This window comes from Rhinolophus sinicus, linkage group LG03 (assembly GCF_036562045.2).
Source record: "Rhinolophus sinicus isolate RSC01 linkage group LG03, ASM3656204v1, whole genome shotgun sequence".
Lineage (NCBI taxonomy): Eukaryota > Metazoa > Chordata > Mammalia > Chiroptera > Rhinolophidae > Rhinolophus > Rhinolophus sinicus.
In genome coordinates this window covers 114,997,765-115,024,469 of record NC_133753.1, presented here as the reverse complement: position 1 = coordinate 115,024,469, position 26,705 = coordinate 114,997,765, and the positions used below count along the sequence as shown (strand labels likewise).

At 33.1% G+C, this 26,705-nt stretch overlaps 1 protein-coding gene across 10 annotated transcripts in view; it reads left to right on the top strand.

Annotated features, from left to right (window-relative positions):
* Positions 1-26,705, top strand: part of CSNK1G3 (casein kinase 1 gamma 3) — a 102,458-nt gene that overhangs the window by 59,268 nt on the left and 16,485 nt on the right. For 2 of the 10 annotated variants that reach the window (XM_019728019.2, XM_019728026.2), the window contains exons 7-11: positions 13,933-14,018; positions 14,139-14,223; positions 16,270-16,418; positions 17,465-17,560; positions 20,836-20,931. In XM_019728019.2, coding sequence (XP_019583578.1) covers positions 13,933-14,018; positions 14,139-14,223; positions 16,270-16,418; positions 17,465-17,560; positions 20,836-20,931 — 512 coding nt within the window. The remainder of the gene's footprint in view (positions 1-13,932; positions 14,019-14,138; positions 14,224-16,269; positions 16,419-17,464; positions 17,561-20,835; positions 20,932-26,705) is intronic. The other 8 variants (XM_019728027.2, XM_019728024.2, XM_019728030.2 and 5 more) reach the window with 5 other exon arrangements.

The window sequence follows — 26,705 nt, the reverse complement described above, 5'->3', positions numbered from 1 at the left end:
TTTCTCAGTCAATCCCTCCTTCTCCAGAAGCGACTATTGATCTACTCTCTACCACCATCTATTAGTTTTGCCTATTCTATTACTTCATATACGTGAAATCACCTGACTTTTTTGCTCAGTATAACAATTTGATGCTCAAATTGTCCCAGATTTGGCCACTGGTTGCTCCATTAAGCTGGCTCCTCTGTACTTTTGGCGTGTTCTCATGATTCTTTGAGAACTTGTTTACTTTCTCATACAGTAAGTTGTTCTTGACTCTTCTTGTAGATTCTTTGCTCCAGCCCAGAAACAGAAATTTCTCCAACAAGCCCTCAGTTCTTTAATTGGGTGATAGTATATAAAATCCAAGTTCTGGGCACTGGATATGTTTATTTCTACTGGTATGTTATTGCTTGTAGGCCCTTTCAGCAGTAGAACTAGGAAATATGTGTGTGTATGTGAATATGCACATATATACTCATTTGTGTACATACACACACACATATAAACATATACAAATGTATCTCCGCATGAATATATACAGATATTAATACCTATCTATTAAAAACCATGAGTTTATACTGATACTTCTAATTTCAAGCTAATGCCACACAGTAGTATCTCCCCTTTCCATACTTATAATTCCTTTCCCTTTTCTATATTTATATTTTTCTTTACCAAAAGTAAGAAATCTGGCTTCCACTACTTTAATATATTTACTTGGTTTGGAAGCCTGGGATACTCAGAATATAGTTTCAGAATTAGTAACTGATAACACTTTGTAAAGTAAACCTATTAGAATTGCAATATTTATAATTCTTACTTTAATGGAAGAGTTCTTTTTAAAATTGAAGTAAAACTTAGGTTGAGTAAAATATACAACATTCGAGTGTATACTTTGTGTTGTCAAATGTACACACTTCTGTAACCCACATCCCTATTAAGGTTTAGAAACCTGCCATCACCCCTTTGACTTCCTTCTTGCTCTTTCTCAGTCAATCCCTCCTTCTCCAGGAGCGACCATTGGTCTGCTCTCTACCACCATCGATTAGTTTTGCCGATTCTATTCAGATACGTGAAATCATCTGACTTTTTTGCTCAGTATAACGTGTTTGAGATTCAGCTATGTTATCTCAAGTTTAAGGAGTCTGTTCCTTCTTAAAACTGAGTAATATTCCATTGCATGAATATACCACAAATTGTCTATCCATTCTCATGTTGATAAATGGTTTGATTATTAACAGTTTTGTACTATGACTAATAAAACTGTGTGGCATTCTTCTTAATGTTTTAGTGGGCATATGTTTTCAGTTCTTTTGGATAAATACCTAAGATTGGAATTGTTGGAACATATGATAGTTATTGTTTAACTTTTATAAGAAGCTGCCAGTTAGTTCCCCAAAGCATTCATACTATTTTCTGTTTCCCTCAGCAGTGAATGAGAGTTCTGTTTGTTTCACATTCTTGACAACATTTGGTGTTGTCTTTCTTATTCTAGCCATTCTAGTTGATACATAGTGGTACTTGATGTCCCTGTGGCTAATGATTTTGAGCACTATTTCATGTACTTATATTGGTCAATTGTATATCTTTTGTGACATGTGTGTCATTTTATTATTGATTTGTAGGAATTTTTAATGTATTCTGGATGTTAATCCTTTGCCAAGTATATGTTCTGGGAATATTTTGTTGTTCTATGGCTTGCCTAGTCATTTTCTTAATGGTGTCAATTGATGAGCAAAAGTTGTAAATATTTATGAAGATTGATTTATCAGGTTTTTTTTTCCTTTCATGATTACTGCTCTTTGAATCCTAGGAAAACTTTAACCCCCTTAATCCCACCCCCCATGTGATTAGGACATTTCATGCTTTTTTCTGTCATCTGGAATTAATTTTTTGTATGGTGTGAAATAGGGTTTGAGATTCTTTTTGTGATATATTCTTTTCCATTGAATTACTTTTTGTGACTTTCTAAAAACAGTCAGTTCTGGGTTGTGTTTACAATAGTTTATTCTTAAGCCACAGTCAGATTTCATATCAGAGGAAGTTGAACTTAATTTTCTACTTTTAGATTCTATCCCTGACATCTCACTCACAAGGGAGAATAGATAGGAACACAAACCAATCATTATTTATCCATCATCATTGTTCAAATGTACCTTACAATGTATGATCATAATTTGTACATGACCTTAGAAGTCATCTAATCCAACCTCCAGCTCCTGGTATTAGGTTCTTTAACTATTCTCCCCAGGCTTACCTTCTATATACTGCATATCCCTGCTTCTGACTCCTAATCAAAACTAAATAACACGGTCTCTTCCCTGACAGCTTCCCTGATAGCAGGATCATGGTATTTTTCTTTTCAGATGTCTGAAAATGCATGAATAATGTAAGTTTGCCTTTCTTTAAGAAAAGTAAGTTTCAAACATATAAATTTTAAAGCACAAGTCGTGTCCAGGTAGTATTTGGGGGAGTGCCTTTAAATAGCACACTTTCCTGATAGATTTAAAATACTATTGGGTAGATACACAACTTTCAGGATTGTGTCTTCTGTTAAAACCAGGTACATGTGTGTTTACATGAACAGTGTGTGAGAAATTTTTTTATGGTAGTTGTTAACAGGCTATTTTATAACAACTAACAAAGGTTCAAAAACCATTTTATTGTGAGACATGAAGTCACAACTTCCTTATGGCCTAGTGTTCTTTATCTGGACAGTGGTAAATATAACAGCATTCTATTTGTGGAAATGGCAAAGTGAGTCTGATATATCATTTGTCCTTGTTAGGAAAAGCCTTTAGAGCTTGGGAAATGGCCTTTAACTATTGCATTAATCTCTTTCTATTCCACTTTCAGGAAAAATAAAAAAGACAAAAAAATTATTTCTTTGGCAAGTATTAGAAAGAACAAAAGCTTTAATCCTAACTTTCTCCCGTTTATAAAAGCCCTGTCTCTCAATTTTGATGTAGAACTTGGGAGTAGAGGGCTAATGTTAACAGCAAAATTTGTTTGCTAGATTACATGAGTTCCTGTTTGTTTGTTTGTTTGTTTTTTAAATTGAAAGTAAGATTAAAAAATGTGAGTTTGAGTGCTGAATAGTTCAAGCATTCTTTAAGTGTGAGATGGCTGTGAACATAGAATATTTAGTGGTGTTTTGAGTTTAGAGCCCTTAGCTTTGTGAGGAATCAGGAATAGATAAAAACAAAGAAAAAGGAGCACTGAAAATGTGACCTTTAAGTGGTAATTTTTATTTGTGTATATATAATTTCTTCCCTCCCTGCTTTGCCTGCACGTTGGTGATTACTTTTAAAGCCTTCTTCCTTGTTCATTCATTCATTCATTCTTGTGCATTCAAGGACTTCTACTCACATGAACTTTTCAAAATGGAAAATTTGGTCAGAAGAACATTTGTAAATGTTTTTCCTTTGTGAGGACTAACACTGTATCAGGTGTTAAAAGGAAAAAGTTGTTCCTAATATAATAATAGGGAAGAATAGTGTAAAATCACATTGTGAAATTTATTATTTTTATTCCTGTGGTATATATTGATCTCAACTAGGTGAGTTTTGTTCAGAAGGCAGATGTAGTGATTCACTTGTACACCTTTTTCATACCTGCTGAAGTCAGTGTTCAAGATGAAATCTCAAAAAAGCTATGTATTGACAGATGTAGATTTCCTTGGTCTGCGTTAATGGAAGCTTTCTTCAGTATTGTCATGTTGAATTTTTTTTAATTGTGTCTGTCAAGTGTCTTCTTTTCAAAGACGATTTTTGTCAACTGCTTTGAACCTTATTTTTTAATCATCCTTTGAATCACTTTTCCTTCTATATCTTCTCTTTTTGAAGTGAGTTGAAATTCAGTAAATACTCTGTAGTAAGTAGTATTGAAATAAAATTGTCTTTTATTTTTTAACTAACATTAAGTATTCCTGGATTAAAGAGACCAAGATTTGAGGAATACGTTGTCAGTTGCTTTGTAAGTGTTAATAAAATTCTGTGTTCCATAGAAGAAAGATATCTACTTGGTAAGCTCTCTGAAGAAGAGAGAAGGAGTCACAGAATTATGATGTTACAAAAATGCCTTATTTCTCTGCTATCATTCTGTGATGTGATTGATTTAATATGATTTCTAGGTTAATTACCCAAATTCCTGTGGCCTGCTCTTTAAGCCTCCCAAATAGCTTTTAAACAGTTTGAAAACATGTATTTACATTTTATAGTTATATTTTAACAGTTTAAAAATGTGTTGCACCGTTCCTTGCTTTCTTAAAGTATGATGAACATAATTGGTATTTTCTTGATGTTCCAGAGTCATAATTTTTGTATTACTATTTTATGTAGTGCTACCCTCAAAGTCTTTTGGAGAGTGTTAGGATGTATACCTTTATTTAGATAAGTTTAGAGAAAATGCATTCGCATAGTACTGTGTTTTTATAAATAGACATTATTTTTTAGGGTAGTTTTAGATTCACAGTGAAATTAGGCAGAAGATACAGAGATTTTCCTTACTCTCTGTCCGCACACATGCACTGTGGGGGGGTACATTATGTACCTGTTGTCCACATTCCTCATAAGTGGGGTACATTTGTTATAATTGATATGCCTATATTGACACATCGTCACGTATATTTCATAGTTTACTTCAGGTTTCACTGTTGGTGTACATGTTATGGGTTTGTACAAGTTTATAATAATGTCAATCACCATTATAGTATCACACACAATAGTTTCACTTCCCTAAGCATCGATCTAATCATCCTGTCTCCCTCCATCCCCTGCTAACCACTTGTCTTTTTACTGTTTCCATGGTTTTTTCTTTTCTAGATGCCAAATAGTTGGAAACATACAGTAGATAGCCTTTCATACTGGCTTAGTTTCCTTCATGTTTTTTTCATGGCTTGATAATTCATTGCTTTTTAGCGCTGAGTAATATTCCGTTGTCTGGAGGTACCATTGTCTGGAGGTTGGTTATTTATCTGTTCACCTAATGAAGGATGTCTTCATTGCTTCCAAGTTTTGGCATTTATGACAATGGCTGCTATAAACGTGTGTGTGGGTTTTTTTGTGTGGATATGTGTTTTCAGGTCTTTTGGGTAAATATCAAGGGTCTTAGTGCTGGACTGTATGCTAAGAGTATGTTTAGTTTTGAAAGAAAACCCCCCAACTGTCTTTCAAAGTGGCTGCCTGGACAGTTTTGTATTATCACCACCAATGAATGAGAGTTCCTATTGCTCCACACTCTTGCCAGCATTTGGTGTTGTTAGTGTTTTGAATTTCCACCATTCGAATAGTTGTGTAGTGTTATCTCATTGTTTTAACTTGCAGTTTTTAATGAGGAAGCCACTGGGCTTTTTTTTGTTTTATGTTTTTGCAAAGTTTATTGGGGTGACAATTGTTAGTAAAGTTACATGTATTTCAGTTTTACAATTCTGAAATACACCATCTATATATCACATTGTGTGTTCACCACCCAGAGTCAGTTCTCTTTCCATCACCATATATTGGATCTCCTTTACTCTCATTTGCTGCCCGCCTCCCCCCTTTATCCTCTAGTAACCAGTAAACTATTGTCTGTATTTATGAGTCTTTGTTTCTTCATTTGTTTGTCTTGTTCTTTAGTTGTTTTCAGTTTTATATGCCCCATATCAATTAAATCATATGATTCTCGACTTTTTCTGTTTGAATTATTTCTCTCAGCATAATAATCTCAAGATCCATCCATGTTGTCCCAAATGGTACTATTTCATCTTTTCTTATGGCAGAATATCGTGTTTCCTGGAAAATAAGACCTAGCCGGACAGTCAGCTCTAATGTGTCTTTTGGAGCAAAAATTAATATAAGACCTGGTCTTACTTTACTGTAATATAAGACCGACTGGGTCTTTAATATAATTTGTAATATAATATAATAAAATATAAAACAATATAGTATACCGGGTCTTATATTAATGTTTGCTTCAAAAGATGCATTAGAGCTGATTGTCTGGCTAGGTCTTATATTTGGGGAAACACGGTAGTATTCCCATTGTGTATATATACCACAACTTCTTTATCCAATCATATATCGAAGGATATTTTGGTTGTTCCCATGTCTTGGACACCATAAATAAAGCTGCAATGAACATTGGAGCATGTATATATTTACGGATAAGTGTTTTCAGATTTTTGGGGTAGATACCTAGGAGAGGGATTACTGGGTCAAATGGTAATTCTATTCTTAATTTTTTGAGGCATCTCCACACTGTCTTCCATAGTGGCTGTACCAATTTACCTTCCCATCATCAGTGTATGAGGGTTCCTTTTTCTCCGCAGCCTCTCCAACACTTGTTATTATTTGTCTTGTTGATAATAACCATTCTAACTGGTGTGAGTTGATATCTGATTGTGGTTTTTATTTGCATTTTTCTGATGATTAGTGATGTTGAATATTTTTTCATATGTCTATTGGCCATTTGCATGTATTTGGAGAAATGTCTGTTCAGGTCGTCTGCCCATTTTTTAATTGGATACTTTGTTTTTTGTTGTTGTTGAGTTGTATGAGTTTCACTTGCATTTTTCGATGACATGATGTAGGACATCTTTTTATATAATTATTTGTCATCTGTATGTCTTCTCGTGAGATGTCTGTTAAGGTCTTTAACAGTTTTAATCAGATTTTTGTTTTATTTTTACATTTTAAGAGTTCTTTCTATATTTTGGATAATAGTTCTTTACGAGCTGTGTCTTCTGCATATGTTTTCTCCCAGTCAGTGGCTTATCTTTTTATTCTCTTGATGGTGTCTTGCAGAGTAGAAGTTTTTAATTTTAGTGAAGGTCCAGCTCTTCAATTATTTCTTTCATGGATCGTGCCTATGGTATTACATCTAAATAGTCATTGCCAAACCCAAGATCATCCAGATTCTTTCCTATGTTATTTTCTAGGGATTTTATAATTTTGTGTTTAACATTTAGGTCTGTGATGCATTTTGTCAATTTTTGTGAAGGGTGTAAGGTCTGTGTCTCGATTCATTTTTTGTGTGTATGTACATATCCAGTTGTTCCAGAACTATTTGTTGAAAAGACTTATATTGGCTCCATTGTATTGCCTTTGCTCCTTTGTCAAAGATCAATTGAGTGAATTTATGTAGATCTATTTCTAGGCTATCCTGTTCATCGGTCTATTTGTCTATTCTTTTGCGAATACCATACTCTCTCTTGATTATTGTTGCTTTATAGTATTAAGTCTTGAAGTAGTGTACTTTTTAATAGATTTTATTTTTGGCTCAACTATATTTTCACTTACTTTTTGCTATTATGTGTAGTACACCTACTGCAGGCAGCACTTTCCTTTTCTCTTCTTTCCATTTGCGTCCTCTAACCTGATAGCCAAACTTACTGGAATTATATATAAATTGAGACAACTAGATTTCAAGAGAGGAATTCTTTAGGAATCAAATGAATCCATATGAATCCATATACTGGGTTCCATTGCTCAGACTTTTTTTTTTTTTTTTTTTGAGTTCTTGATATTGCTAGATTAGGTATCTCGATTAGTGAGTTGTTGCTGCAGATTGTCTTGCATAGTTGTCCTTTTTCTTTTCCTTTTTAGATTTATGTTCTCATTTTTGAAAAATCCATGTTATTTATATAATTTTGAAAAATACAAATGAGCTCAATGAATGCTGAAGAAGAACATATTTTTTGGGAGGAGGTGTCAAGCAAAAAAAAAACTTTTAACATTTTCAGAAGGAACTATAAAGTGAGACTTTTACTTGCTTGTAGTAATCTTTGGTTTATTTTTTGTTTATATATATATATACATATATACATATATACATATATACATATATACATATATATATATATATATATATATATATATATATATATATATATATATGAAGAATGATTTTAAACTGTCATCGGGGAAAATTTTTGTTGTGCTGGAACTCTCTTGTGAGGCCTGTATTTAGTTTAACTAACACGTATTTTGGCCTCATTGTTTTCATTTTTGCAGGAGAATGCAGGATTAAGTTTATTTTTGCAGATATACATGGGTGTATTAGAAAGTTTCCTGCTTCTAAGCGAGGCATTTGATACATTTGTTTTGACAGAAGTAAATTTGTGTTAATGAAAAAGGGAATATTTTTCTGTTGCTGAAAATTAAAATTCAGTTGAAATGGAAATGCTGCTAGACAAGTGAGGGATAAAAAGTGAAAGTTTAAAAAGTGAAAAATAATGTTGAGATAGAAGAGTAGAATTTTCAAATAGAAAAGCATTGCTGAAGGTGTGCAACGAACATTTGATTAATTGATTGGTTCTACCTTGCTTTCTGAAATAAGAAAAGTATAGACACGTGGTTTGAAATTCTGCCTTGCCTTTTTTAGGTACATAGTTTTGGGCTAGTCATTTAATCTTGAGAGCCTTAGTTTCGTAATAATTTGGGATTACTGATACTACTTTGAGTATAGCTGTAATTTTAAAAGATCATATGTATGTCTGAAGCACTGACCCATACTGTGCTCTTAAAGTGTGTTGGTTGTGGCAAAATTTTAATCTACTCTACATAGCTCTTAAATTTATTGAAGAACCTATTTAAATGAATCTTTAATGATACCTGTTTTAATGCAAATTGTCACTTTCTAATTTCTTAGTTACTCATAGCCAAGGTCCCTATAAGGATTCTTGGCTTTGAGGAAAGCATCCATTTTCAAACAAGCCTTTGTAGTTAAGTGCTTAAAAAGATGTGAATAGGGCTTAGTAAGGGCCATGTTACCTTTGGGGATTTATTTTTCATGTAAGAGAACTGTTAAAGACCTGTGCTTCAAAGAGAAAGCATTCCTTACGACTTCCTTTACCTGTTACGTGGTGAAATTTACTTCCAGATTTGTCAGTTGGTGAAAGACACAAATAAATGAATTTTGAGGGTAAGGAATATTTCAGACTGTATTGCAGTAGGTTTATTTTATTAGCTTATATTTATGGCTGTGTAGGTTATGAGACTAATACTTTTATCTGAGACAACCATGTAGGCAAGATCACTTTATGATTAGGGCTTGTTGGCACTGTGTAACTAAAGCCCCCCTGGGATTGAATTCAGAGGGGAATTGCCTTTTATACTGAGTTCTTTCCTTGACAAAGAACCCTACTGTAGTGCTCAGTCTTTACACATCATTTAGTCTTTTAAACTATGTGCTGTAATAAAAAGGGTCTTGCAAGTATGTATTGATACATTGATGCCTCCATGTTTCATGTATTTTGATACTGTTATTAATGGTATTGCTTGTATGGAAATACAATTGATTTTTATATATTGACTTTGTATCCTATAATCTTGCTAGAACTCACTAATTCTAATAGATTTTTTTTTTGTAGGTTACTTAGGATTTTGTACAATACAATCATATTGTCTACAAAGAAAAATAGTTTCTCTTGTTCATTTCCATTTCTGAATACATTTTAAGTTTTTTTTTTGCTCTTTTTATACTGATAGGAACTTCTAGTACAACACTGAAAAGAAAATGTAAGGGTGAACATCCTTCTTTTGTTCCTGAGCTTAGGGGTGCCTTTCCGCAATGTAAGAATTATGTTAGTTGTAGGTGTTTCATAGAAGTCCTTTGTCAGAATGAAGAAGTTTCCTTCTATTCCTTATTTGATGAGAGTTTTTATTATAAGTACATGTTAGGTTTTGTCAGCTGCTTTTTCTGTGTCTGTTGAGATGATCATCTGATTCATATCTTTTATTCTGTTAATATGGTGAATTACATAGATTGATTTTTGAAAGTTAAACCAACTTTAAATTCATAGGGTAAATCTTACTTAGTCATGGTGTATTATGTTTTTCAGCATTTTGAATCTGTTGATGAGGAATACATAAATCCTGTACTTTTCTGCTTGTAATGCTTTTGTCTGGTTTTGGTAACAGGGTAATCCCATGAGTTGAGAATGGTTCCCGTTACTTCTACTTTCTGAAAGAGTTTGTGTAGAATTGGTATTGTTCCTTAGGTGCTTAAAACGTTGCGTACGGCGGGGTTTAAATCCCTCGTGAAGATTCTCGTACGCAACGTGTTTAATAGAATACAACAGTGACGCCGTCAGGGCCTTGGGTTATATTTTGGGAAGATTTTAAATTATAAATTAAGTTTCTTTAATTGGTATAGAGCTATTCACATTGTCTTCTTGAGGCAGTTTTGGTAATTTGTAACTTTCAAGGTATGTTCTCATTTCACCTAAGTTGAATTTATTGGCATAATGTTAGTTCTTTATCATCCTTTTAATGTCTGTAGGATCTATCTTTTGGCCCCCTTGTTGTCCTGATGTTGGTCATTTGTGTGTATGTGTTTTCTTTTAGTCTAGTGAGAGGATTACTTTTATTGAACTTTTCAAATGACCAGTTTATTTTGATGGTTTTCTCTATTGATTATTTATTTTCTTGTCATTGGTTTCTTCATGTATCATTATTTTTCCTTCTACTTATTTTGGGTGGTATTGGCATAGACATAGATATATGAGTCAGAACACAGAGACCTGAAATAGATCCAAACATAGATGCTCGATTAATTTTTGGGAATGGTACAAAAGTAATTTAAGGTGGGAAAGGATAATTGTGAAAAGAAACTGTGAAAATAACTAGCTATTAATGTTGCAAAAAATGAACCTTAAACCCTTACCCCACACCAAAAGCAAAAAAAAAAAAATAAAATAATTAACTTCAAATGAATCATAAAAGTTCTTGGAGAAAAGTGTTTGTGATCTTAAGGTAGTCAAAGATTTTCTAGATAGACATAAAAGCATTTACAATAAAAGAAGAAACCCTGATAAATTTGGCTTCATCAAAATGTAGACTTCTCTTCTTTGAAAGATACTGTAAAGACAACAAAAAGCAGGCTACAGTATGGGAGAAAGTATTTGCAAAATTTATATCTGAAAATCACTTGTATCTAGAATATACAAACAATTACAACTTTATAATGTGACAAAGAATACATCTTAAAAAGTGGGTAAAATATTTGAACTGACACTTCATGAAAAGATGTATCAATGTCCAGTAGTAACACATGGAATGATGTTCAAACACATTAGTCACCAGTGAAATATTCAAATTAAATTACACTTCACAGCCACTAGCATGGCTAAAATTTAACAGACTGACTACACTAAATGTTGAACAAGCTCTGGAGCAACTGGAACTCTCATACCTTGCTGGTGGAAATATAAAATGGTACATACAACCTTTTTGTAGAACAGGGGTTGTTCTTATAAGAACGACTTATAACTTATATGAAGTTTCTTGAAAAGTTAAACCTGAGGCCGGCCTGGTGGCTCAGGCGGTTGGATCTCCGTGCTCCTATCTCCGAAGGCTGCTGGTTCGATTCCCACATGGGCCAGTGGGCTCTCAACCACAAGGTTGCCAGTTCGATTCCTCGAGTCCCACAAGGGATGGTGGGCAGCGCTCCCTGCAACTAAGATTGAACACGGCACCTTGAGCTGAGCTGCCTCCCGGATGGCTCAGTTGGTTGGAGCATGTCCTCTCAACCACAAGGTTGCCAGTTCAACTCCCACAAGGGATGGTGGGCTGCGCTCCCTTCAACTAGCAACGGCAACTGGACCTGGAGCTGAGCTGCACCCTCCACAAATAAGACTGAAAGGACAACAACTTGAAGCTGAATGGCACCCTCCGCAACTAAGATTGAAAGGACAACAACGACTTGGAAAAAAAATAATAAACCTACACTTTCCATATGACACAGTAATCCACTCCTAGATATTTACCCGCGAGAAATGAAAACATGTGTTTACACAAAGACCTGTACAAGAATGTTCATAACAGCTGTATGTACAATAGCCTCAAACTGGAAGTTACTCAGAGGTCCTTCAATAGGATAATAAATACATTGTGTTATATACTACTCAGCAATAAGATCAATGCATACAACAACATAGATGAATCTTGAAAACATGCTGAGCAAAAAGAATACAGATGCAAGTCCATGTGTATGGTCCCATTCGTGTGAAACTTTATAAAAAATCAAATTTAATATAGAGCGACTGAAAGCAGGTAAGTGGTTGTTTGAGGCCAGTGGAGGAGGGGAAATATAACGAGCAAGGGGGCATAAGGGAACCTTTTGGAGTATTGGAAATACTTTTTTGTTGTGGTGTGTGTACTTAGGTGTGTGTGTTGTCAAAGTTCATCAAGCTGTACTCTTCTAATGGGTGTATTTTATTATATGTAAATTATACTTCAATGAAAGAAGTTTATTTTTTAGTGCTTATTACTTCAGAATTATCTACTAAACTTTTAAAAATGTATAGTCTTCTCCCCCACATGATACCCAAGGAATCAATCTCCAGCATTTGGCCTGCTCATTTGAGGTGTTTAAAACTAGTTTCAGAGGTGATTCTGATTCTTAGCAGCACTTCAGAAAATATATTTTTTTATTTGCATGACATTTCATTCTTAATATTCCCAGGATGTAATAAAGTGTAATTTTACTTACAAAAGGCATTACTGATTTTTCAAAATGTTATTCACATCCCACTTTCATTAATGACTTTAAAAAGAAATTTAAGTCTATTTTACTTATTTTGAAAGTTTACTATTTTGATAGTGTATGCTTACATTGTTATAATACCAAATATAAGAAAAAAATTTCCCATTATATTACATTTTTTGAGTACATGAAATGAGAATGGAAATGTCCTCCAGTCTCACATGCCTGATTACTAATGATTTAATACATATTCTTGTAGATATTTTCCTGTGCTTGCAGAAAAGGGACATATATCTGATATTCCATATTTTCAAATATTTATGTACTTAAATAGTGTGTGCTGGGTGCCTGCTCTGCGGTGCCATTAGGATAACGAGCCACAGAGACCTCTGCCCCCCTGTTACTTGCTGTCGGTGGGAGGATAGATACTGATTAAATAATAACACACAAAAAATTTTTAAGCTGTAGCAAGTTTTGCAGAAGACAATCATAGAATGTTATGAGATTACATAGGAAAAATTAAAAATTTTCTGAACCTTTCACCATAGTTTAGATCCATGATTTGAAAAGTTTGCTGTTTTGAAAGCATTTTTTGAAAGTGTGTAGTACTGCTTAGATAGTATGGTGATTATTCATTTATATAAAACATCTTGCACGTGAACATCCTTTTATTAGAGTATTTTTCCTTTTGTGAGCATTTTTGAATTTTTTTTTGAATTATTTTAAAATACTAAAAAATCTTAAGCATTTAACTTCAGTGACAAAAAGTTGAAAAAAATTCACTCAGCAAATATTTATAAATACTTCCGAGTCTGAGTCTGTGATTGTCACTCAGTTATGTGCTGTACAGCATTGTGTTACTAAAACAACAATAGCAACTTGAAAATAACAATTTGTTCTAGTGGCATGTTTTGGAGGGGTTATAAATGTTGGGATCTGTCAAAAGTGAGTATTTTAAAAAATATATATAAAATACTGATTTGTTTAAAATTATGAAGTGTATGTGGGTTGGAAATTTTGTGCTCATTTAAGTTTAGGGGATACAGGGTTAAATGAAGTTAAACATTTTTAGCACATAACACTTAGGGGTAACATTTTAGGCAAAACTAGTTTTTTCCAGAACATTTAATGTGTTAACATTCTGAATCTTTAACCCAGGAACCATTTCTCCTTTGCTTTATATTTCTGTGAATAGATATCTAAGGAGAGAAATAAATCCCCAATAGCATCTGAAAAAACGATAATGGCATATTTTAAAGATGTATGATAATTTTAATATAAAAGCATTATTGTTTTTTTAATATAAAAGCATTATTGTTTTAACTACACATAGTTTTGTCGTGTATAAATACTAGATCTGTGTTTTATACTTCTATACTGAACTTTTGGGAATTAATTGATAACAACAACAGAGTTAGTTCTCTATTCTTGCATTCTTAACTGGGAGAGGAAAGTGAAGTTGATGTTCCTCTTATATTTCAGAACAAAGCAGAAGAGATGACTTAGAAGCCTTAGGTCATATGTTCATGTATTTTTTGAGAGGCAGTCTTCCTTGGCAAGGTTTAAAGGTAATTGTTTTGGTATTTCCTTATTGAATTTCATAAATTGTTAATAGATTCAGATCCTCTCTTCCAAGAATTTAATTTTAAAATTACCACCTTCGCAAGATGTTTTTCTTTCTGTTTTAGGCTGACACATTAAAAGAGAGGTATCAGAAAATTGGAGATACAAAACGAGCTACACCAATAGAAGTGTTATGTGAAAATTTTCCAGGTAATGCATAATGCCTCATTGATACATGTGCTTATACACACAGAAAACCAGAACTGTTAGCATTCATTGCTTAAGTCTGTAAATACCTTTCTTCATGCTTAAAAAAATGAGCTCAAAGTATGATTTAAAAGATGTCAGCATTTAATGCATTGACTACAGGGGCATTTGTGTATTTGCTTTGTAAAATGTATTAATAGAAGAAAATTCCATCGTTTAATAATGTGTTGACCAAATACCGTGTTTCCGAAAATAAGACCTAGCCAGACCATCAGCTCTAATGCGTCTTTTGGAGCAAAAATTAATATAAGACCCGGTCTTATATAAGACCTGGTATTGTATTATATTATATTATATTATATTATATTATATTACCCGGTCTTATATTAATTTTTGCTCCAAAGGACGCATTAGAGCTGATGGTCTGGCTAGGTCTTATTTTCGGGGAAACACGGTACCAGCTAAAGTAACATTTTCTTCAATGACATACTTTTAGTAAGTTAATATATTTGCTAAGAAATACCAACTATAAAGTTTTAGTGTAAAATCTTACTCATTTGAGTCTTAATGTCAAGCTCAAAGGGGGTGTGCAATGTATTTAGTCTAGTTTTTTTCAAAGTACAATAAAATCTTATTACCCTTACTACTTTTAAGCTAATTTTATATTGGGGGGCGGTTTATGAAAATAGTTTTCCTTTCTTGGAGATAAAAGGAATAAGAATACTGTGTGGCTACTGTATTAAAATATCTGCTGTGATTTGTGCAATCACATTAAGTAAAAAGAGATCACACTTGAAGATAGAAGACCGAATTCATATCTCACTTTGATATTCACAGGTTCTCCTGTGCAATGCTAGCGCTATTTTTGTAATAATATCAGTAATATAATACCGGGTAGCTCCTTCTCAAGTTTGCTATGTTATTCACTGGCAGCAAGCTTTAATTATATTTTTCTTTCTTAATTTAGAACTAGAAGATTGAAAAAATATATTGGTTGATAGTGCTAGCTGTTTTAGGGGTATGCAGATTGGCTACATGTTATTAAGAAGTCTGTATAAATTTCTTCATGAAAAATGGGGATTCCAAAGTAAATGAACCCGATGATTATCTAGAAAGTGGAACAGTAGCAGTCAACATGTGCGGAAGGTCACTGGTTGCCACTTTCTTTAACCTTTGGGTGGTGTGTGCTCCTTTTCTTACTGGCTACTATGCGTTAGTTGGATCAGAAAAGCAGTTAGGTGTAACCTACCCTCTCTTACTACAGTGACCTTTTGTGCCCTTGTGGTGAAACACTGCTTTGCTAATCGCTCACCATTTTGCCTGTTTATTTTTATGGTTTTTTCATTCTGGAAAGTATGATCTTTAAAATGTGTGTGTGTGTGTGTGTGTGTGTGTGTATTTTACACTTGAGAATTATAATGGCAGGCGAAATTTTTATATTAACAAATGATTGTTAATTATATGACCAGAAATAAAAGAAGAATTAAACTGTGCTCCTGTGTTATATTTCTGAGATCTGTTTTAAGTTTATTTTGCTAGGTCAGTTGGTTGGAATACTGCTCATAGCCAACGTTAGGAATTTGAATCCTCTATTGGTTAGTTAGTGTATGTCACTGATTCTAAAGGAAGCTAGCAAGCTAGTGCAAATGCTTTCATATATAAATCAGTTCCCACCAATATTTTACATAATTTTTAAAATTTATGAGCTGAGTGTGTGATTGAATAATCATGCATTAATTTGTTAATTGAATCTCTAATACTCACCAAGGTTTTTATTTAAAAAAATTTGTAAATTGAAAATTTTAGCTTTTCTTAATGAAGTGAAGCAAAAATGTTGGTTAAATTAAACCTTTCATTTCTCTTTTGTCCCTATTTTTTCTTCCATTCTTTTCTCTTATTTCATTGTAATTAAATTTACAAAATTTTAAATAGCAATAGAATTTTGTTACTTTTATGTTTTATAATACTGTGTGCATTTAGACTTAAAATTTTTTTTATTAAGGAGTATGTAGAAAAGTATAATCAGAATAATTTTTATTTCCTTTCTAGAAGAAATGGCAACATATCTTCGTTATGTAAGAAGGCTAGATTTTTTTGAAAAACCAGACTATGACTACCTGAGAAAGCTTTTTACTGACTTGTTTGATCGAAAAGGATATATGTTTGATTATGAATATGATTGGATTGGTAAACAGTTGGTAAGTACTCTTCTTATATAAGAAAAGATTGTTTATAGTGCTTCTTTTCCACAGTAAGATCCTTCAACTGAAAAGAGTTGAGAACAAATACTTTTTTAAAAGGTTTCATTTTATTTCCTTTTTTAGGGATATTTCACATAACAGTACTAATATTATTCTTTGAATTTTGTAAAAACCCTAAATTTGGGCTCTCTGATTTTTAGAGTGATAAGTTATTGTGAACTTTTCATTCCTGATATAATTCTTAGTGTCATATATACTTTTTTTTGGTATAATCGTCTAGTGGTTACTTTAAAAGATCAGTTAGTTTTGTTTTTTGTTTACTTCAGCCATCTTTCAAACATTTGTAATTAAAAAATGCAAGTTTTAATTATTCTAGCAGTTTTAAGTTATCTGTTGGAATAGATTGTACTTACTTGGAGCATGTTAAGGTTTTTAAAACTATACTTAAGTTTTTATAACTTTAAAAAAATTGTCTTTATTATAACTGTAGGATTGGTGCTCATCACTTAAAGGGATATGCCATTGAATTCTTTCTTTGAAGAGATGACTCCTAAAAGATCAGTCATCTGAATATATATGGCATCTATAATGAAAATCTGAATAAACTTTGAATTGTATTTGAAAATAAAAAGTTTTGTACGCCTCTTCTAGGTCAAAATATTGACAACAAGCAATTTTATTAGCTTATTTAAAAAATTGTTTCCTTAAATTTCTTAAAATAATTTATCCTGTTTATAAATTAGCTTTGGAAATGAAAGAAATACACAAATACAGTTTCGTTTTTTTAATATGAAAAGGCAACCTAAAAGTAATGTCAGCATGAAGGTCTTTTGTGCTTGATTAAAGCATTTAAATATTTTGAAAACAGTTAATAGCTATGTTCTCTTTGCTTTAACTTGTTAGCTTTAACATATTGTGAGAAGTATGTCTTTTCTTAATGCCTTATTTTATTTCAGTGTCTTTTGAGTTTTTAAAGCAGCTAAGTGATTTTTAAAGAACTTCTGAAATAGAATGTATTGATGCTAATTGTTATTGTATTGTAGCCTACGCCAGTGGGGGCAGTTCAGCAAGATCCTGCTCTGTCATCAAACAGAGAAGCACATCAACACAGAGATAAGATGCAACAATCCAAAAACCAGGTTTGCTGCCCTTTTAGATATGAAATGTCTTAATTTGCTTCTGTATTACCCTCTAGCAGTGTATAAATATATTTGGTGTTTTACCATGCTTAGATGACAGTTTTCTGTGTGTGTGTGTGTGTGTGTGTGTGTGTGTGTGTGTCTATACATACACATGTATATACATATTGAAGCATTAAAATACACATTTTTCTCCAATAGATAAAAAACATTATATACACACACTAAGAATTGAAAATACATATTTCCCCTAATGTCACTATTAGTTTAATTATAAATTCGTGATTTAGTGGTATAAATTAGTATAAGCTTTGAGCAATATTTGACATTCTATTAGATAGAAGTATTTGAATACCTTGTTGGAATGAATTGTAATAGCAGTTGATTTTTCTAACTATAGTTTAGTTCAATAAATTATTTACTTGAGTTTCTGGTATTTGAAAGCTACTATTTTACATGTTGAAGAAATGCAGATCTAAAAAAAACAATTATAACCTATAAAAAATGGTTTTGTAATGAGTGGCTAAGAGCTCAGTCAGTCCCTGGAATCCTTCATACCTGCATTTGGTTTGACCCTGGGCAAATCACTCAATCTCTCAAAGCCTCAGTTTTCTCATCTATATAATATAAGTAATGCATGTTAATTCCTAGCATATAGTAAGCCTTCAGTAAATCTCAAATCTCATAGCTGGTGTTACTGTTGTCATGATTATTACAGTAAATTCACAAACAACTACATTACAAAGCGGAATAAGCTGTATCGCATGAAGGATGTTAATATAGTCCCATGGACGGAAATTGGAAGATATGGGAACTCTATAAAGATTTTATGAAGGGGCTGGTTTTTGAGATGAGCCTGAAGAATCATGAGTGAAGTTTTTAAAGGCAGATGAAGGAATAAGGATATTTTGTGGAGAGTGGACAGTATATAATATGAATCAGAAGTTTAAAATGTAGAATTTGAGGAATAGCAAGCAGTTCAGTTTGCAGGGAGGGAAGAGATGGGTAGAAGACTGATGGATAGTGAAGAGTTTGTATTTCTTGGGCAAGGTACTGAAGGCTATTAAAATTTTTGAGCAGTGTTTTCACTTTGTTTTGTGAAAAGAAGCTTTTATCGAGGCCATCTTTGACATAAAAATTTTTGTCATTACCCTGAGTTAAATTGTCTTTAGAATTTTCTATTATAACCCTTTTTAGAGAAGGATAGCGCATTATCCTTTTCTACTTTTACGTCTTTCATCCTATCAGAGTTCAAGTGAGGGTTAAATAAGAGTTGAAAATCAAAGGAAAGAACACAACTTACTAAAAATCATCGCAGAATAAAATTTTACATTTTTGTTTAACAGTATTACGCTTTAAATTACAGCCAATTTAAAAGATTAATTTTAGAATTGTGCCTTAGAAAAATTGGGACAATATAGGGTCTCATATATGATTACTTCAATTATAAATTACAACAAGTTGATAGCTTGAGTACCCTGCTAAGATGGTGTGTATAGAAAGAAATGGCTCAGTAGTCGTTTATACTCGTAAATCAGAGTTAATTTCTCAAAAGTGCTTTGGAAGGAGATCAATAATTCATGTTCTGTGAAGATCTCCACTTGAGCTCTTAGGTATTGTAATAAGTGGAACTTCTTTTTTGTTGAATTAAATTACAATTTAAATATTTTAGAGTTTAACTTTCTAAATGTTTTAGACATGCCTTGCTAGCTAGATTGTGAGCTCACTGAGGGTAGGAACCATATTTTATTTGTGTAGTCCTTGTTGCAATAAATGCAGGGAGTCAATTTTTTTTTTCAGGAAATCTTTTAAGATAGCTTATATTTTGAATTTGAAACCTGGATATGCAGACTGTTATCATGATAGAAAAGTGGGATATCTAGAAAAAAATTCTTAAATATCTGTGAAACAGTAAAGAGTTTTAAGTTGTATGAGAAACCCATAGTTCACAATCACAAAAGAACAAAAATTAATTCTTTAAATGACTAAAACCTTTGTTATGTCCCCAGATAAACAATTTTTAACCTAGAGTCAGTGGTTAGAGTTCAGGGGATCCTGATATGTTATAGAGAGTGTTGGGTGTGTGTAACGTTTATTCTAAGGAGAGGTTGCATAGATTTTACTGTCTTCTTCAAGAGGTCCGTGACCCCCAAATGTTGCCTGTTATCCTAGAATGAAAGAGGACTAACGACTTTAGAACATACGTATTTGTGCTAAGAAGTTAAGGAGTGTTATTGGAGGAGCAGTAGGCTCTGAGTTTGAACCTCTGCTATACTCCTTGCCACCTCTGTGATCTTACGGAAGTGTTTAAAATCTCAGTGTCTTCATCAGTAAAATGAAGATCATACTATATATCTCAAAATGAGATAACATATAAAGCAGCTAATGCAGAACCGAACATGTCATAGAAACTTAAATACTGTATTCCTTCCCCTTCTTTTTATTAGTGCTGACCACATTTTCCTGACACATAGAAATTGACCCCTATTAAGCAAGCAACTACTTCTAATTCTGCTAGTAGATTATTAGTGTGTGGTTATTGCCATGCAAATTTGTCAAGTTATCTAAAAGCATCAAGAATTATCAGCCTATTCCAGGGAAATGGGTTCCTTAATTTGAACCAGATAAAAAGAGATCAGGGAAGCAAAGATTCATACTTGTAAGATTGTTACTTTAAAAAAATTGTGATATCCTCATAATATTTTATATAACACTTCTCACTTTTTAAAGAACTTGACTATTTTCTATTAGCCTCACAATTAGAAACGGTACTAACCAAGAGAGAAAAGTTGTCTAGGATACTACTTAAGTACCTTTTTTTTTTCTTTTTTTTTTTTTTTTTACCTTGCTAGAAGTTGTTCCTCATAAGAAAACCAATGGGGACCTCTACTGTAAGAAAATATAGGTAGTAGATGGCTTTTTAGCTCACTCGTTTATTTGGAGTGTTTCCTTGGCATGTCATTTTTACCTCCCTAGTTCTTTGTTAACTTCATTGATAAAGTTACAGGGTGGAATTTATGATATCTAAAGTCCTTTCACTTCTAAAATTCTATGTTTATATTTTATTTTTATGGTTGTTCATTACATGCTTGTAACAATTTAACTAAAAACTCACCACATTCAGTATACAAAAATTATTGCATCTATGATTCAGAATAGTAAGGGTATTTTAAATTTCCTTTTATACATTTGTTTTCTATATTATAAGGATGAGATGTTTAACATATTGGGTTTTTCTTCTTCCATGCATGCCACATGCATTAAATAAATGGCAGTCGGCAGACCACAGGGCAGCTTGGGACTCCCAGCAGGCAAATCCCCACCATTTGAGAGCTCACCTTGCAGCAGACAGACATGGTGGCTCGGTACAGGTATTTTCTGATTTTTGCATGAGTGATTATTTCCCAAATTTATACAACTAACCCTTTTTTTGGAGCTCATGGCATGATTTCATATCCTAATAAAAAACTTGTTGCTGAACTCTCCATAATTCTATTCCTTTGTATTTAACCAAAAAAGCAAAATTAACATGGTCTAGAAAGACCAATAGGGATCCTGAGATTTTTGCCTTTGTTCATTTTTGCAAGTATATGCCACAATATGTTAAGTAAGTCGTACAACAGGTTAGAAAAACAAACTGTATTGCTTGAAATATGTGTGAAACTTGATTTTCCAATAATAAGCTCAATCTTTTTTAATGCTTTAAATAATGGAACATTTTGATATCTTTTCCCTTTCATTGGTTTTACATCCTTCAAACTTAAGTCAGTTAAGTAGATATCTAACTTTTTTTCATCCTGAGTATTCAGAATGTACTTTTCTGATTAATTGATCAAATAAGCATGACCCCAATTTTTATAATGGTATATTTTGTTTGTGCTTGTAGAAAATACCAGGTGGAGAAAATAATTTCAAGGACAAGTATTTATTAAATATTCCCCTCAATTTTTTGGATATTTGAATTTAAAACAATCCCTTTTTTTTGATGTGTTATTTTTTTTTCCCTTTTCCATATATTTAGAGATAGCTACTATGTTTTGTCCTCTCAGGCCCCCTAAATTTTAATCTTTTATGTTTATTGTAGAAATAGGGAAAGATTCCTGAGTCTCTTATTTCTTTTAAATGTTGATAATCTAAATGCTGGTTTAAAGTCATTGAGATGATAAATGTAATTTCAATCCATTTCAATTTAGAACTTGTAAAACTTTTTGATTTTTTTTAATCCACATATTTCCACTTGAACGATTTTCCACTATGTTTTACCAAATTTACATTTTTCTGTGTGTGTGTGTGTGTGTGTGTGTGTGTGTGTGTGTGTACATATATACATACACATATATGTATATATATTAAATCTACTGAATCTATTCTCTGGATTTTATTCCTTCTTAATTTGAATTTTAAACATCAACTCTTGATTGAATTTTATAAGTTCTCATGTTTTTATCACCATTAAATTTTAGAGGTAATTTAAATTATATTACCAAGTATTTTTATAGAACTTTGTAGCCTGTGGAACTTTCAATTACATGTAATAGAAGTATTTGACTAGTTCTATAAAACTCTAGAGTGAGGGTCTCAGAGGCAAGGGTCCCTGAATTGTAAAATTTTTTATGATCCCGATTTATGTCATTGGAAAAGTTAATTGAGCAAGTTATATTTAATTTACATAACACAAGCTGGATTGTGTATGTATCTGTATGTGTTTACATGTTTCTAAGTGTTGTCTGTTATCATAGCAAGTTTCTTGCTCACTGTTCAGGGAAATCTGCAGCAATTAAGGCAATATTAGAAAGCTTTTGTACCATTTCTGTACTGTTACCACAAAAACTTAGCTGCTTCTTACTTTGTGGGATTCCCAAAGGTGGCTCATGGGATCTTTTTGGACTATCAAAGGGTGAATGAGTTGGATTATTGGCTCATCACTCCAATACTCTATGTTCTTTTTCTTCACGTGTTTTCAAAGAGGTATTTTAACTCTGCTCACTTCTCATCATCTCTTTAAAACTTTCCTGCCTGTAGAAATTACATCTGGCTTCATTCTAGTAGTCAATAGTTGACCAGTTTTACTTACTAGAATCTAGTAATACATAGGTAAAACAAAAAATGGCACACTATTTTTACTACTTCCTGAATATAGTTTACAACGTTCACCTATTGGACATTATGATGGATATTAAACAAGTTTGATGATCATGAAAAATTTACTAGTAGCCTAAGTAAGATCATGCCTGAATCTTGCCCCACCCCAAAATAATGGATTCATTTATAATTTATATCTTACCCACTTTCAAAATTTGAAACGTTATGGTACTTGTATAATTGGGTTAATAAAACCATAATTTAAAACTAATAATAAAGGGAAATAAAAGTACCTAAAATCTAAGCTAATGTGATTATTATAATAATTGATACTATATTTGATTCTGAATGAAGAAAGGGAAACAGTGTGCTGTATCATTCTCATCATTTGATAAAAGGAAGAGATCAAGAGAATAGAAACCTTTTCACTAGTACAAAAGTAGGAGAAGAATTTGCCTTGAGGTTCTTTGCCTTGAGGTTCATCAAACCACCTGTTGGACAAAAATTCAAGCGTTGGCTTTGCAGGAGATGCAAAAACTATATGACAGTTAAAAAAATTATCCTTAATAAATCCTAAAGACATATTACCAAGTAGTTCTCAGGAAACACATTTCCATAATAAGTAGACAGCTATCTGGCCATACAAATTTAGGATATTCAGAAGCAGCATCAGCAGTAACCTGAAAATGAGCCAATTGGGGCCTATGGCATTTATCCCTTATCTATTATTGCACTCTTCTTTAAATTGAGGAATAATTGACATAACATTGTATTAGTTTCACATGTAGAACATAATGATTCAATATTTGTATGTACTGTGAGATGATCACAATAGTTCAAGTTGCCATCTGTCACCATACCAGTTACAGTTGTTTTTCCTGTGATGAGAACTTTTAAGATGTATTCCCTAAGCAACTTTCCGACATGTACTGCAGTGTTACTGACATAGTCACTATGCTGTACAGTACGTCTTTGTGACTTACTTATTTTCTAACTAGAAGTGTGTATTGTCACTGCACTCTTTCATGGAACCGAGAATAGCTCTCAAAAGTGGTAGCACAGAGGTGGTTCCAGTTGACATGGAAGATGAAACCTCTTACCGTTTTGACCTAAGAGAAAGATCCTCAGGTATTCGTTATTTCAAGTGTGCTTTCGGTAGGAACTGAATCATGCAGTCTAAATTTGAACTCCTTGGCTCTCCAGAATTATTATACGTATTACAGGTCAGACATACACGAGTAGGTGACCAGGTTGGTTTCATTGTGGTTAAGAGCACCAGCTCTGAAGTCAGAGTTGAATTCAAATTCTGTGCCTTAGGTTATTCATCAGGAAAATGGAAGTATTAATAATACTTTGCCTCAGGATTTTATTGTGAGAAATTAATTTTTTAAAAAAGTATTTAGCGTAGAGGCTTAGGCACTGCTAAATAATAGAATAATCTATTGCTTTTGCAAACTAAGAAACTTGACTAGTATTTTTATCCATCTCTGGGACGTAAAGTGTAGTGGTACAGCCAAAAGAAAGCATTGTCAGATATTCTCTCTTTAGTGAAATAGTATTAATTCACCAAACAGAATGATACAGCTATACGATTGGTAAACTTTTCCCATTGAAGAGTCTAAGAATAATACTCACATATCTATAGATTTTATTTTGAATCTGTTATTGGCTTGTATGTGTTTTGGAAAAGCTCTTAGGGGAATCATGTGTGTCCGTCTACTCCTCTTAGAATCACTGGTAATAAATGTGGCCGAGAAACTTAGACCTACTACTTTCAGTTTCTTGCTATTTATTATTTGGCAAATATACAAAATATATAAATGTCTCCAAGGTGCTAGGCACTGGGCTATGTGCATGAATAAAAGGAAGAATAACATATATGGTGCCTGTCCCCATAGAGCTTTAAGTCAATGGGAAAGGCCAATAAACAAGCAGTGTGACAAGTGGAAAAAGCATAGGGAGGAAAGAGAGACATACTGAGGATCTGAATAAAATTCAGTCAAGCTGGTGTGTTTTGAGAAAGGAGACTGAAAGGGAGGCACTAGGCAAATCATGAAGGACTTAACAGGTCTTGTTATTAAATTTGGACTTTATTCCGAGGATATAGAGTAGCCATAAGGAGAATTAGGTAGGGCACTAACTTGATTACATTAGGGTTTTCTAAAGATCACTGTTGCAGGAGACTAGCTAGAAGGGAGGCGAGTCGAAGGCAAGGCACAGCTATTGAAAATCTATAGCTGAGGAAAACGATTGGTAATGGCGATGAAGAGAAAAAGTGATGAAAGGTAATTAGAAGGTAGAATTCAGTCGGATATGGGGCTCGGGAAAGGAAGGGCGCAGTTACCCCTTTTTGGCAAATCAGGATCTCCAAAATTAGGTTTTAAAATGTACCACTCGCAGCAGATAGTGCTAATCTGTAATTCCACTGTAGCTGTGTCTTTTACGGTAGCACAACTCCATTGAGCTCAATGCTAACTGAAAACCTGACCCTATAAAGTTGAGAGATAATTGCAAGCAGAGGGAAGAAGTCAAATAATAAGGACACTACTGAATGGTGGCACCACCGTGATGTGGTGGATCTTTCGATTGGTAATCTCTCATTGTACAGCATTTGGTTTGCGTTTAAGGAATAATGTGACCCTGAGTCCCTGGGGGAAAAAGGGTAGAATTACAAATGGCACGAAGGTGTTAGGCAGCCAGGCACTGTTGATGAAAATAAAAGAATAAAATTAATGAGCAGTTTGATATCGTAGTTAATACTACTTCAGAAACACAAATACATGTGGTGACAACAGAAAAAGAATTACACAAATGTATTTTGAAATGGTAAGAAAAACACATATAGTTAAAAATCAGGAGTAATAATAGATGCCATATCTCAATCAATTCTTTATTATGCTAATTGTTAACACTAGCCTTTCTAAAACATTTCAATTAAACATTTCAATCTTCTCTATTAAATCTTTGAAAAGATACAAAAAAGGAAAAAAAATTGAGTGATTAGTACAAATATGTTTGTATTCGTAGTTTTCTGGGGTGCTGAAATTTGCAAAATAGAGGTTGTGGAAGAAGAGTATAATAGTCCCCCCTTATCTACAGGGAGACAATCCAAGACCCCCAGGAGATGCCTGAAACCACAGATAGGACCAAACCCTATATATGCTAATGTCTTTCCTATATATACACATCTGTGATAAAGTTTTATTTATAAATTAAGTACAGTAAGATTAAAACATAATAAAATAGAACAGTTATACTGTAATAAAAGTGCTGCAAATGTAGTCTCTCAAAATATTGTAAGGTGCTCACCTTTTCACTTAAAGGAAGCACTTTACAGCTTCTCTTTGGCACGTCTGAATTGCTAGTATCACTACGGCAGTATTACGCTTTCGGGCCATCAAGTACAATAAGTGTTACTTGAACACAAATATTTCTATAATCAAGACAACTACTAAGTGACTAACAGGTAGACAGTGTATTTAGTGTGGATACGCTGAACACAGAGTTGGTTCACGTCCTAAGCAGACTGTGTAGGAGGGAGAGAGATTTTATCACGCTCTTCAGGACAATGAACAATTTAAAACTTATGAATTGTTTATTTCTGGAATTTTCCATTTAATATTTTCAGACTGCGGTTGACCATGGGCAACTGAAACCGCAGAAAGCAAAACCGTGGGTAAGGGGAAACGACTGTAGTTACATGCTTTTATTACATAATTTAGGAAATTCCTTGTCATCATTGGGGTAACTCCGCATTCCAAATTTATTTTGATATTCTTTTACAGTAACATTAACAGTAACATCTTGAAAAACTGGATTACTCAAAGAATATAGTGCTCTGCTTAATACTTCTGTAAGTGCAAGTTAGATGGAAAATCTGTTTTGGTTTATCTTTGTTGGAAGTCAGTGAGAATGTCACTATGCGTTCAGGTCATCAGTTGGAATATCAATTATAGCTTTCACTATAGTTTTTAGACTATGTAAGGAAATTGGTTTCATGCAGTACATGTGAACCCTAGCAGGGGTCTTGTAAACTCTTTGGAACTTACTCTTTTAATTATAT